Source organism: Ornithorhynchus anatinus, chromosome 7 (assembly GCF_004115215.2).
Source record: "Ornithorhynchus anatinus isolate Pmale09 chromosome 7, mOrnAna1.pri.v4, whole genome shotgun sequence".
NCBI classification, from domain to species: Eukaryota; Metazoa; Chordata; class Mammalia; order Monotremata; family Ornithorhynchidae; genus Ornithorhynchus; species Ornithorhynchus anatinus.
The window spans coordinates 18470950-18485558 of NC_041734.1; the positions used below are offsets into that span (position 1 = coordinate 18470950).

Sequence of the window (14609 nt, forward strand, 5' to 3'; positions counted from 1 at the left end):
CCTTCTGTGCTGAATGTAAAACTATTTTTCATTTATGACAGCTATTAGTCTGCCTCACCTATAGCCTCAGAAAAAGCAATAGATCGAAGAAAGGAAAAATCCTCTTTTTTTCCCCAGTTGGGTTACAGACTTTCATCAGAGGATCCTCTCCAACTTCCCCAGACTGTAAGCTCACTCTGGGCAGGGAATGTTGCTGTTGACTGATAATATACTCTCCCAAACACTTAGCCTAGTGTTCTGCACATAGAAAGTCCTCAACAAATACGATTGAATGAATGAGTGAATCAGAGCATTGTTTTGTTCACCGGAGGCGAAAGCAACAAGAGAGTAGAAACCTGTAGACCTAACATCTTCACTATCCAAGAAGCCAAATTTACAGCCATCAGATCAACCCGCTAACTGGTATCTGATCCTATTTATCCACCCCCGACTGCTGTTCAGGCAGGGTTTCATCTGTGTGCTGAGAAGAAGGGCTTTCATCATAAAATGAAAGACAATGGATGGAAGAGATTATTTCCTTGTCCCTTTTCCCCAGAGCCATTAAAGAAAATGATAAATCTCCCTTTATTTTTTTCAGTTATCTCTTTTAATCTTGTTCCACTCTAATCATGTGTTTGAGGCAAAGAAACAGAGCGGTCAACTTAACAGAGTGCAGAGGCTGGTTGTCAAAACCCCTGGATCATGTACACAATAAGCGTGAAATAAGTAGTTTTAATGATGTTGATGATTATTATTCTATGGTATTTGTTAAGCCCTTATTGTGTGCCAAACACTGTTCTAAACTCTGGAGTAGATACAAGTGAATCAGGTCTGACATATGTCACAGTCTAAGTAGGAGGGAGAGTTGTCATGCCAACTCCACCAGGAATGAAAAGACTTTCAATCAACAAATTAATTGTATTTATTGAGAGGTTACTGTGGGCAGAGCACTGGACTAAGCACTTAGGAGAATGGTAGAACAGGGTTGGAAGACACGTTCCCTGCCCACAATGAGGCTTTGGCTAAATCTCCTCCACCCTCATCACTGGCTAGATTTTATTCCTACTACAACCCAGCCCACACACTTCACTCCTCTAGCACCAGCTTACTCACTATGTCCCAATCTCATCTATCTCTCCACTTACCCCTTTCCCACATCCTCTCCCTAGCCTAAAATTCCCTCTCACTCCATATACACCAAACCACCACTGTCTCCACTTTCAAAGCATTACTAAAGTCACATCTCCTCCAAGAAGCCTTCCCCAATTAAGTCCCCTTTCCCCCGCCTCGCTCTCCCTTTTGTGTCATCTCTGCACTTCAATCTGTAATCTCTGGACACTTGATATTCACCCCAACCCCACAGCACTCGTGTATATATCTTTAAATCGTATAGTATAAATTATTTATTCATATTAATGTCTATCTCCCCCTCTAAACTGTAAGTGCATTCTGGTCAGGGATCGTGTCTGCCAGTGTACTCTCCTCAGCGCTTAGGACAATGCTCTGTACATAGTAAGCACTCAATAAATGCAATTGATTGATTTTAAAGTCTGCTAATCATTGCTTAATTTACCAGAACATTTAATCATAATAAATATCAGGCAATCATATCATTATAGTATGACTATTTCCAAATGTGGTTTGCCCCGTCTAGGATTTAGACCATGACTAACGCAGAAGACTTCCAGGAGGAAGATAGAGCGTGTAAAATAGAAGTTGCTTCTTTTATGTAGCTGATTCCTGAATACTTTCTAATTAATCATGATATTTGTTAAGCCATTACCATTTGTCAAGCACTAGTGTAAGTCCTGGAGTAGATCTTTTTTATCATCATCACTGCTATTTATCGAGCATTTACTATGTGCAGAGCACTGCACTAATCTGTTGGGAAAGTACAATATAACAGAGTTGACAGACAAGCTCCCTGTTCACAAGGAGCCTACAGTCTCAAGGGGGAGATAGACATTAATATAAATAAATAATTTATAATGTACAATTTATGGATATGCAATACAGTTTATAAGTACATAATATGATTTATTTGATTGTGGCTATGTCTGTGCCTGTATTGATGCATTAAAAAAATGCAGAAAATGTATATACAAATTTTTAAATGTCTTTCTTAAGGAAAAGACGTTCAAATTGCAACAATATTAAGAGCAAAGGGTACCTATTAAATAAATTATATAGCCTATCAAAGCATCTAGAAATACAACAAAGCACCTATGAATTAGTGTCTAGGAAAGGAATAAGCCTCTAGGACACAAAAGTCAAAATACAATGAATACCTGAGCTGCTAGAAGAATAGATTGGGAAGCGCTAACTCTGTGATACCATTGGAAAAGATGTTGCATGGTGTCAGTGCCCTTGAAAAGAGACAAATCAGGGAGGAGAACTGACTGCAAAGAAATGTTTTCTTTAATGGTTTACATTGGAGTTCCATGTGCCAAAACACTAAAGGGCCACACAATAAGGCAGTGGATGAAAAGAAGAAAGTTCTTTCATTTTCCATCAGCCAGTGACCTATTCCTCGCCCCAAATTTGTTCCTCTTCCAAACTTCAATCTTCCTGAAATTCACACAAAGCACTCCAAAGAGAAAGAAAATCTTATTACAAAAGGAAGCCAGATAGTCCACATGCTACAGTCATCCGATTCTTTCTTCTGGCTAATGGAGGTCACCCTCTTAAGAGACTGTCAGGATTGGCCTACAGAGTTCATCTGTAGATATGACCAGGAACCTAGCCTGTTTGTTTATCTCACTGTCCTTGAAGAGGAGGGAAAGAATGGCTATCTGCTTTTTATCTCATCCAAAACAGTCAGGACAATTGACTAATAAAAACTGAATCCCAGGTCTGGTTATAGAATCCTTAAAAAGAAACTCACTACCAGCCACTTTCTCTCTCGGAGTGGAATTTCTGTATCTTGGCAGTGTGGTCTAGTAGAAAGTGCACAGGTCTGGGAGTCAGAGGATCTGCGTTCTAATCCCAGTTCTACCACCTGCCTGTTGTGTGACCTTGGACAAAGTGGCTTAACTTCTCAGGGCCTCAGTTTCCTTCTCTGCAAAATGGGGATAAGATACCTGTTCTCCCTTCCTCTTAGACTGTGAGCCCCATTTTGGACAGGGACTAGTATCGATCGGATTATCTTATATGAAACATACATAGTAAACATTTATTATCATGGCACACCCCATTTATGCATTCTACTCTGACATTTCCACTACTCTTTGAGAAAGCAAAGTCAGAGGCGAACCCTGGACTCTTGCTATTACTTTGGCTTTAGACTCTGTCTAAAATATATACTTTAGGGGGCTGGTGTGGAAAAATTTGATATAGTCAATCTGGTCATCAAGATTCTTGGCCATGACTCAGTAAGTACTCAATAATTGTCTTTAGTCGATTGAGCCATTTCCACAGGACTATCACATTGGACTCTCTGTCCCATCAGTCAGTCATTGGTATTTATTGACTACCTAATTTGTGGAGAGATAAGGAGGGAGAGAAGAGGAGGAGAGGGAGAAGGAGGAAGGGGAGGAGGAGGAAGAGACACATTGCATATCCAATAAGTTGCTTTGGATCCAGAGACATGGAGTATCTCCCAATGTAACTGACCCTATGGAGATGTGGAGCAAAATCCCTGTTTCCATTGCCTCATCTTTCTGAAGAAGTTATTTTCCAAAGCCATTTAGGTTAATCATCTGAGAGCTGAGAAAATCAGGCACTTTTCTCTGTATTTCCCCACCCTACCCCTCTGCCTATGGCTTTAAATCTTAATAAAAATAATAATGATAATAATAGTGGTATGGGTTAAGTGCTTACTCTATGTCAAGTACTGTACTAAGCACTGAGGTAGGCATGAGATAATCAGGTTGGACACAGTCCCTGTCCCACATGGGGCTCACAATCTAAGTAGGAGGGAAAACAGGTATTGAATTCCCAATTTCCAGATGAGAAAAACGAGGAGAGATTAAATAACTTGCCCAGGGTTGTTGAATGGACAAGTAGCAGAGTTGGGATTAGAACCCAGGTCCTCTGGCTCCCAGGCCGTTGCTTTTTCCACTAGGGTATATTGCTACTCACTTTTGCCATCTAACAGTGATACCTATTGTATGGACACCTGCCTCCAGAAAGAAGAGCAGCATATTTTGAGAGGGAAGAGCAAATTCTTAATCTCTCTCCAGTGGTATTTGCTTTAGGTTAACCCATTTAAACTGGCCAAAGATGGCTCTTTTCAGTGCATTCCAACATTCCTTCAGACCACTAGATCTCTTCTGATGGATCCATTTTCCTCTATCCTTACTTTTCTGTAATGTGTTTTAATTAGGAATTAGGAATAGAGCATTTTCACAAAGGCTTTCTTCTTTTGTTTTGAATGTTTATTGAGTTCCTTTTTTATGTATTTGTTAAGTATGTATTACATGCCAAACACCATATTTAAGCACTGTGGTAGATATAAGATAATCGGGTTGGGCACAGATCCTGTCCCAAATAGGGGTCATGGCCTTAATCCCCACTTTATAGATGAGGTAACTGAGGCACAGAGAAGTTAATTAGCTTGCCCAAGGCCACACACGGACAAGTGACAGAGCAGGGATTAAATCCAGGTCTCTGACTCCCAAGCTCTGGCTCTAACCATTAGTCCACCGTGGTTTTCTTTGTTAGGATGTATCTGTTTTTCTATTCTCTCTAGCTTATACAACCCCATTACTGTACATCTTAGGAGTTAAACTTTAGGTTCCAAATGCAGCCAAAGTTTCTTTCTTTACATATATATTTCATCATATTTCTCCATTGCCAGGTCTAACTTATGAAACACTCATGAGTTGCAATCATTTGGGCTTGAAAAATTCAGTTTCCTTAAAGGTTACTTTGACATTAGGACACAATTTCACCTGTCTTACTGTCTCCAACACATTTTCTGCCTCCCAAAACCATATATTAATATAACAACAGCTACCACAAAGGCAGAACTGCTCACAAATCTGCCTCAGTGTAGCTGCATCATTCCTTCTCCTGAGACCCTTTTTTGTTTTGTGTTTTGAGAATAGAATTAAAGTGCTTATTGTGTGCCAGGCATTATACTAAGCACTGGAGTAAATACAAGATAATGAGGTTGGACATAGTCCCTGTCCCACATGGGGCTCACAGCCCAAGTAGGAGGGACTAGGATTTAGTCCCCATTTTACAGATGAGGTAACTGAGGCACAGAGAAGTTAAGTGACTTGCCCAAGATCACACATCAGAGAAGTGGTAGAGTCAGAATTGGAACCCAGATCCTTGACTCCCAGTCCCAGAGCTCTTTCCACTAGGCCTCACTGCTTCTCAAGAACTGCTTAGGAGGGCCTCAGTGAATTTTGGAATATTCTGATTTATTTAGTGGAGAGGGTATTTGTTGGGCAGGTGGACTGGTAATCTCCTTGGATTTGAAGTACCACCTTTCAGTGTTTACATGAACAAGCGTAATTTCACTGTTAAGCACTTGGTCCAGTGCTCTGCACACAGTAAACACTCAATAAGACTGTGAACTCCATGACAGACATGGACTGTGCCCAACCTGATTAACTTGTACCTACTCCAGTGCTTAGTACAGCGCCTGGAACCTAGTAAGAACTTCACAATTGCCATACAAAAGAAGGAAATGCATCCATCTCTCTTTGATCCTACCAAGCTGTAGTTCATCCAAGCATTTGAAGTAAAAGAGGCTTTGTATTTCCTCAGCACTCAGGAAGAAATGCCACCTACCAAGACGATCCCTGAATTGATCTCTTCTTCTATACCCCAGGTTGCTTAAGGAGAATGCAGAAGAAGGAGAGACTAAACTGAAAACCCCTGAAAACTAAGCCATGCCATCTTCTGAAAGGCAGAGAAGTTCAGCCCTCTGACGGGGCCATGAATCCGAGGCAGGTTTTTCTGTCCGTGCTGGTTTTTGGAGTAGCAGGCCTACTCCTCTTCATGTACCTGCAGGTTTGGATTGAAGAGCAACACCCAGGTAAAAATGAGTTTCCCTTTTATTTCATGTTCATTACCACGGTATGATCAGAGTTCTCTGAGATAACGCACTCATTCCACGATTAGAATCAGCACCTCTTCCCATCTCTAGGACTCCGGATCTATCGAGCAGCAGACGGAAAAGAAACAAAGTAACAGTGAGTTGTATTCATTGAGTCCTTAAGTGTGCACTACTGTGCTAAGCACTTGGGAAAGTATGATAGACTACAGAGTTCGTAGAAATGTTCCCTGCCTACAGCAAGTTTACAGTCCTTAGAGGGAGACGATCTGAAAGTACTTTCAAGTTCTAATTCCCCTTGTTGTGGGAATTAATTTTGCAGAAGGCTAAGCCTTGAGCTCCCTTTAGCCTGGTGATGGAGGAGAATTAAAACACAGTCAGGGAGGAGAAAGAGGTAGGAGGGAGGGAGTGTTGTGGGCAGGATAGAATTTGGGTGACTAGCGATTTCTGACAATTTTCCAAAGCTGCACTAAAGAAATTGTGTCTGTTTAAACTCACTATGGGCAGGGAATGTACCTACCAACTCTGCAGGATTGTACTCTCCCAATCTCTTAGTACAGTGATCTGGATAGGATAAGTGCTCAATAAATACCATTAATGTTGATGATGGGGAAGGAAATGGCTCTTGATGTAGGATGTTGAAATGTAAGCTCAGTAAATTTCAGCTAGCTTTGAGCACCAAATTTTGCTTGAGAACTGCCTTTTGGTTTTGACCTCTTTGACCCTTGGAGACAAAAGGAGCAGTAGCAAAGACAGGGAAGAACACTCATAGAAGCAACACATAGGCTCAGTGGAAAAAGCCTGGGCTTGGGAGCCAGAGGTCATGGGTTCGAATCCTGACTCTGCCACTTGTCAGCTGTGTGACTGTGGGCAAGTCACTTCACTTCTCTGTACCTCATTTACCTCATCTGTAAAATGGGGAATAAAACTGTGAGCCTCACATGGGACAACCTGATTATCCTGTACCTACCCCAGCGCTTAGAACAGTGCTCTGCACATAGTAAGTGCTTAACAAATGCCAACATTATTATTATTTTTATTATTGATCACCGTTCCCTCCCCATCCATATATACCAGAACACCACTCTCCCCACCTTCAAAACATCGTTGAGGCCACACCTCCTCCAGGAGGCCTTCCCAGAGGAAACTCCCTTTTCCCCGGCTCCCTCTCCCTTCTCTGCCGTCTATGCACTGGGATCTGTGACCTTCGGGCATTTGATATTTGCCCCATCCTCAATTCCACAGCACTTATGTATGCATTTTTATATATTATAAATAATTGTATATATATTATATATTATAAAATATTTATTTATATTGATGTCTGTCTCCCCCACTAAACCGTAAGCTTGTTGGGCAGGGAACATGTCTGCCATATCTGTTATATCGTACTCTCCCAAGTACTTAGTGCAGTGTTCTACACACAGTAAGCACTCAATAAATACAGATGATCATGATGATGATGATGATGTGAGAAGCGATTGATTAAACAAAAAGATTAAAGCGTTCAGTGTTAACCTTTAGAGTAGCTGGGTTTCTTGAGTCTAGAAGAGAGTAAGGTGAAGAGTGATTTAATAACTGGCTTCAGGTCTATGAAGAGTTAGTATCGGGAAGATCACGGGCAGCTATTTTTCATCGCCGTCAGAGGCCAAACGAGAAGGATTGGACTTAAATTGCAACAGGAGAGCTTGGCTTGACATGAAGAAGAACTTCATGACAGTAAAGGTAATAAACAGTGAAATAGGGTGGCCAAGGGAGGGGGTGGAATCTCTGTATTTGGGAGCTTTTATAAATTGGTTCTTAGTCATCCTTCATGAATGGATAAAGTCTAATTCTCTTTGGAATCAGGGGCTAGACTAAGATGGCCTTTGGGGACACTCCTCCCTCTCCAATTTTTGAAACTATGAGTCTATAAACAGGAGTAGTAGTAATCCATCCGTACATTGAAACTGGCATGTCAAAAAAAATGATTTAATTAATGAGCTGTATACCTGTCCGACCAAAAATAAAATCAAGAGGATGAGGGTGAAACCACACCAGTTTTTTGGATTCTCATTGTTTCTCAATATTCAGTAAGCTGTATATTAACCAAAGCCCCCTCTAAGGACAATTAACCAACCTGCACAGCGTGTTACAATGCCTAACCAGAAACGGTGTGTATCTGAGCATCACATTGTTTATAATCTGCATACAAACACAGCATTTCTGCTGAATCAAAGAGCCAATACCTGAACCAATTTAACAAATAAATCAATTTGCACTGTTTGATAAATAGGGAAATGCGGCAGCTTTTCACTCTAGTACAATCTAATGGCATTTTCCCAGATGAAATGTGAATAGTTAGTAAGCCTGCTAACTCTGGTTCACTGACTAGCCGATGAATGTCAAAGGAATTACTTTTCTACTCCCTAATCTCAAATTTGACAGAAAAATGGGAGTAGACACTATTAACCTGAAATGCCTATTGGCCTTTAAATAATATTACTTTCTTCATCATAAAATCCAAGTAAGATGGCCTTTTCTCAATCTCAGGTCTATTGCCTTTCGTAAAGAAACATACTTAAAAACCCGGACAATTTTCTGCCCTTGTACCAACAGATATTCTGCCAGGGAGCATGACTTAGGAGATAGAGCATGGGCCTGGGAGTCCGAAGGTCAAGGGTTCTAATACCAGTTCCACCACCTGTCTGCTGGGTGACCAGGGCAAGTCACATCACTTCTCTGGGCCTCAGTTACCTCATCTGTAAAATGGGGATTGAGACTGTGAGCCCCACTTGGGACAGGGACTATGTCCAACCTGATTTGCCTATAGTCACCTCAGGGCTTAGAACAGTACCTGGCATGTAGTAAGTGCTTAACAAATGCCATAATTATTATAATTATTAAAGGAATTTCTTTCAAATCAGTGTTTTCATTTATCTCGCAAAGAGCAACTTTTCATCACTTAAACTAGAGAAAGACTGTACATGGATGTTGAACCGTAAATTCATTATGAGCAGGAAATGTGTCGGCTAATTCTGTTGTATTGTACTCTCTCAAGTGCTTAGTGCAGTGCTCTGCCCATAGTAAGTGCTCAATAAATATGATTAATTGCTTGAATGGTAGGAAATCACTTGAAATTTTTTTTGAAATACCACAATTACAAACTTCAGATGAATTATCAAAGGGCATCAGCGATGGCTTAATTGGAAAGATGATGGTGAGTTTCCAATATGAACTTGTTCAAATGAGTTATTCTCTTCTCCAAGGAAACAAGTTGTTCATGAGATTGACCTTCATCCCTATGATGCAAACTCAGCTTTCTACTGAATCAGTATGAGGACATTTTATCCCATCCTGCCAACTTTTTATTTTAAGGCTTTTTTTAACACTTACAGTGTTCCAGGGACTATACTAAGCACTGGGGTAGATACTAATTAATTAATTTGGGCAAGGTCTCTGTTCCTCATGGGGCTCACAGTCTCAATCCCCATTTTACAGATGAGGTAATTGAGGCCCAGAGAAATAAAGTGACTTGCCCAAGGTCACACAGCAGGCAAGAGGATGAGCTGGGATCAGAACCCAGGTCCTCCCAACAACCAAGCCTGTGCTCCATCCATAGGCCACACTGCTTCTCAGATCAAATCTCCAATCAAATCCCCAATCAAATCTTTGAGAGTAAAAGTGCATTTAAGTCCTACTAAGACAAATAAGCAATTTCTTCTACACACACCTTTCAATATCTCTCCTGCTGGCTGAGAGAATGATGAACCAACAAGCTGGCACTCTGTTAGATTCATGTCTATGTCTCCTAGAAAATTCTCCCCACCAGGAACTCTAAAGTAATAATTATTAGTAGTATTATGGTACTTGTTAAGCGCTCACTATGCACAGTGTTCCAAGCACTGTTCTAAGTACCGGAGAAGATACAAGTTGATCAGTTTGGACACTGTCTCTGTCCCACGTGAAACTCACAGTCATAGGATTTAATCTCCATTTCCCAGATGGGGTAACTGAGGCACAGAGAAGTGAAGTGACTTACCCAAGGTCACACGGCAGATAATTAGCAAAGGAGGGTTTAGAACACAGGTCCTTCTGACTCCCAGGTCTGTGATCTAACCACTAGGCCATGCTGCTTCTCTATTGTACTTACTGTACTCTCCCACATGCTTGGTAGTGTTTTGCACAGAGTGAGAGCTTAATAAACACCATCAATTGCTCGATTGATTGAACTAAATGTTCGAGATCCAGTTTACTTTTGCCCCATAGAAAGCTGAGAATTCTGAATTATAAACCTGGAGAGAATTCTGAATTATAAGACTGGAGAGAATTCTGAATTATAAACCTGGAATCTGATAAACTTTAGGTTCATGTTAAAGGAATATCCATTTCAAAGCAAAACATCTAGTTGTCTAAGATGTTAGAGAGGTTTGTCTCTACTAAGGACATCTTTTGGCAAATAAAACACAATATTTTTTGCATATAAAAATGTTACTTTGGGACAGGGAAGAGAGAGAGGAGGCCGGATTGGCAGCCATTTGAAGACTTTTCAGAAGCTAACTTACCCCTCGTAGATATTTTACTTGAATCCTCTTTCCATATCTGCTTCTTTCTGCAGAGTTCCCGCGGGTGATTTATTGAGTGATTGGTCAGTAAATTCCAGTGTTAAATTATGCTCGCTGTCCCTTCAGTCAGATGTGGAAATTTAAAACTCTTCCCATTTGTTATGACTCAAAATGGTCTATGTCACCTTAGTCACTAGCCACATTTCTAAGAACTCCAAGAGCTTAGTACAGTGCTTTGCATACAGGAAGCACTCAATAAATACAATGGAAGAACTCCAGGGAATGTGGCTCCTTGCTCCAGGGAGAGAGTTTGAAGTATTTGCCAGGGTGTGTGTGGATTTGTGGGGCGGGTGAAGTGTGTCTCTGAGTAGGTGTGTTTGTTCTTTATCAGTGTAAGCTGATAAACACTATTGTATGATTTCACCAGTAGAGATGACATACCTATTATTCTTCTCCATCTGATCTGACTGCAACTCAGATTTTTGAAGATGAGAATCAGAATAGAAATGTTAGTGTCACTCTACAGAATTTAATGAAGGATGGTAGGTGCCAGTTGGCTCTCAAGAACTACTTCCCCTGCAAGGAGAGTTTTTATCATTTGGATCAGTTTCCACCACTTTTCCCCACAAGCACTCAGTACACTTCTAACAGCTTCTTCATTGGAAGACTGCGGGGAGAGAAAGGGGGCTGACTAGAGAGGTGCATGTATAATTTGTTTATATTATATTAATATAAATATTATTTATAATATATTATATCGCCCCCTCTAGACTGTAAACTCCATGTGGGCAGGGGTCATGTCTTCCAACTCTGTCGTTTTGTACTTTGCCAAGTGCTTAGTACAATGCTCTGCACACACCAAGTACTCAATAAATACCATTGACTGATTGATAACTGAGTTGTGCTTGACTTTATTTTAAATGAAAACCTCCCTGACATCTGTCCATCAGTAACGTTTATTGAGCACCTACTTGTGTGCAGAGCACTATGCAGAACACACAGTTCCCCCAGCCTGCCTTTAAAGAATGGTCAGTTACCATTCAGTGAAGGCTGCTATTCCACTGGAGAAGCCATGACTTTCCGTTGAGTGGTTACAGTGAAAGGAAGCAGTGGAAATGGAGAGGAAATGGAGGAGTCCAATTCTCAGATCCCCACCTGCTTGCAAATCCCTAATCAGTATGAGAATTAGATTCCCAAGAGGAAACTCTTTCCAACTCTGAAAAATACATCTAATGTGAGACAACCAGTGCCAGAGACAAAGAGAGGAGAAATGTGAAGGGGGATAGAAACACAGAGAGAGGAGAAAGGGTGTGTTTAGGATGGATCTGTGTGAAAGCTTTTTATGGGAATAAAGCATTCTGAATCTAAAATTATTCTATTGCCTATTTTCTGCTCCCCATATAAGAAAGCACTAGAACATTATCATGCCTATAAATAGATACATGTATTGAAGCACATCTTAACTATAGGGTGATTTTTGCCAGGATTTCCCTGTACTTAAGCGATACAAGCAAATAAATTAGGGCAATGGGTCTCTGCTGAACAAGCTTTGCTATTTCATTTAATAAATGCTCCGTAATCTTGCCTTCCTAAGCACTCGGCAATAAAATAGCCTCTGGAACTATTTTGAGTAAAGGCATGGTAAATTTATAGAAATTATATAGAGTCAAAGTTATGTGGATCCTGAAGTCCTGAATCAATAACACCTTGAGCCGGTGAAGGCTGAAACTCAAGTTTGAATGGCAGGCAGGGCAATCTCATCCTATTTCATGTGTGGCAGAGAGGTTTTCCTTGAGAAAGTAATATGCGTTTGAAAGTGTGTATAGCAGTAGCGGAGAATGTGGATGGAATGTGTTTGCGGTTGGCAATCCGCATGCCACTTAGTCCAAAAGATTAGACGTGTTTACAGCTGTGTTCTCCCCTCCACCCCGAGGGATGGATTTACAGATCATTCTTGTCCAAATCAGGCTAGTGGGATTACTGCAGCCCACAGATGTTTTTTCTAGAATCTCTGTTAAGGGATGTACAAGAGACAATGGCTTCAAGAGGTGTGTCAGTCAGTCAGTGGCATTTATTAAGCACTTACTGCATGCAGAGGACTGTAGTAAGTGCTTGAGAGAGTAAGAAATAATGGACACAATGAGTTTATAGTCTAGAGGGAGAGAGAGACTTTAATATGAATAAATAAAATGACAGATATGTACATAAGTGTTGTGGGGATGGAAGAGGGAACTAATAAAGGGAGCAAGTCAAGGCGACACTGAAGGGAGTGGGAGAAGAAGAAAGGAGGGCTTAGTCAAGGAAGGCTTCTCGTAGGAGATGTGCCTTCAGTAAGGCTTTGAAGGACAGGAGAGTAATTGTCTGATGGATATGAGGAGGGTGGGTATTCCAGGCCAGAGGCAGGAAGTAGGCGAGAGGTCGGTGATGAGATAGATGAGATCGAGATACAGTGAGTAGGCTAGGAGGTGAATAGACTAGGTGAGGTATCAGAACCAGTAAATACCAGAATAAAAAAGTTGACCTGGGGCTTTAGGTTCCTGGCTAGGGAAGGAGACATAAGGATTAAAAAGAAAAGCAAACTGCATTGGTCAGTGCTTTCCATGGTTAAGTGGCCAGATATGGCTTGAAATCCAATCCCCCCTTTTTTGTGGTTCACAGTTTCTTTTCTCCAAACACTCTCCCAGGTTGGCTTTCTTTTTTTTATGGTACTTGTTATATGCTAGAACTAGACTAAGTTCTGGAGTAGATACGTACTAATGAGATTGGACACAATTCCTGTCTTACATGGGGCTCACAGTCTAAATCGGAGGGAAGATTTACAGATGAGGTAACCGAAGCACAGAGAAGTTAAGTGACTTGCCAATTGTCACACAGCAAAGCCTGGATTAGAGCCCTAGGAGCTTTGGGTTTTCCCAGTTGATCTTCCACTGTTCCCGTTTGATGTCTGGTGTGGTGGGATTGAATTTCAGCTCTGGAAATAATAATCATAATAATTGGCATATTTGTTAAGCACTTACAAACTGCCAGGCACTGTACTAAGAGTTGGGATAGGTTCAAGCAAATAAAGTTGAACACAATCCCTGTCCCACGTGAGACTCACAATATTAATCCCCGTTTTACAGATGAGGAAACAAGCACAGAGAAGCTAAATTACTTACCCAAGGTCACATAGCAGACAAGTGGCATGGCTGAGAGTAGAATCTGGGTCCTTCGGACTCCCAAGTATGTGCTCTCTCCATTAGGCCATGTTGCTTCTCTAATAGGAAGCATCGTCTCAAGTCCTTAATGAAACAGGCTATTATCTCGAGGGTAACAACTAGAAGCACGGGGTGGGGGTTGTTGGCTACAACCTGTGGAGTTTTCTCAGCCGGGCCAGGTTGTCATGAGGGACTGGAAACCAGAGGCTCTTAGCTTCTCAAGCAGCGTAGCCCAATGGAAAAAACACGGGCTTAGGAGTCAGAGGTCATGGGTTCAAATTCCGGCTCTGCCACTTGGCAGCTGTGTGACTGTGGGCAAGTCGCTTAACTTCTCTATGCCTCAGTTACCTCATCTGTAAAATGGGGATTAAGACTGTGAGCTTCATGTGGGACAACCTGATTACCCTGTATACCCCAGCACTTAGAACAGTGATCTGCACATAGTAAGCGCTTAACAAATACCAACATTATTATTATTATCCCTGTCTAGTGGAAAGATCACTGGTCTAGGCCTCAGGAGACTGGGCTGGAATCCCAGCTTTGCCCTTTGCTCTGTTGTGTGACTTGAACTATCCTCTAGACTGTAAGCTCACCATGGACAGGAAATATGTCTGCTAATTCTGCTGTATTAAACTTTCCCAAGCCCTTAGTACAGTGCTCTGCGCATAGTAAGCACTCAGTAAATAGAGTTGATTAATTGAACTAGATACTTTACCTCTCTGAATGTCAGTTTCCAATCTGAGAAGCAGCTTGGCCTTACTAGACAAAGCATGGGCCTGAGAGTCAGAAGAACCTGTGTTCTAATCCTGACTCCGCCACTTGTCTGCTGTGTGCTCTTGGGAAATTCACTTCACTTCTCTGTGTCTCAGTGATCTCATCTGT

The 14609-nt window shown here is 41.3% G+C and overlaps 1 protein-coding gene across 1 annotated transcript in view; it reads left to right on the top strand.

The window, feature by feature from the left end:
- Positions 1–5802: 5802 nt before the first annotated feature.
- Positions 5803–14609, top strand: part of LOC120638492 (carbohydrate sulfotransferase 9-like) — a gene marked incomplete at its 5' end in the record, with an annotated part of 50713 nt that continues 41906 nt past the window's right edge. Inside the window, one exon of the mRNA XM_039912540.1 lies at positions 5803–5968. Coding sequence (XP_039768474.1) covers positions 5803–5968 — 166 coding nt within the window. The remainder of the gene's footprint in view (positions 5969–14609) is intronic.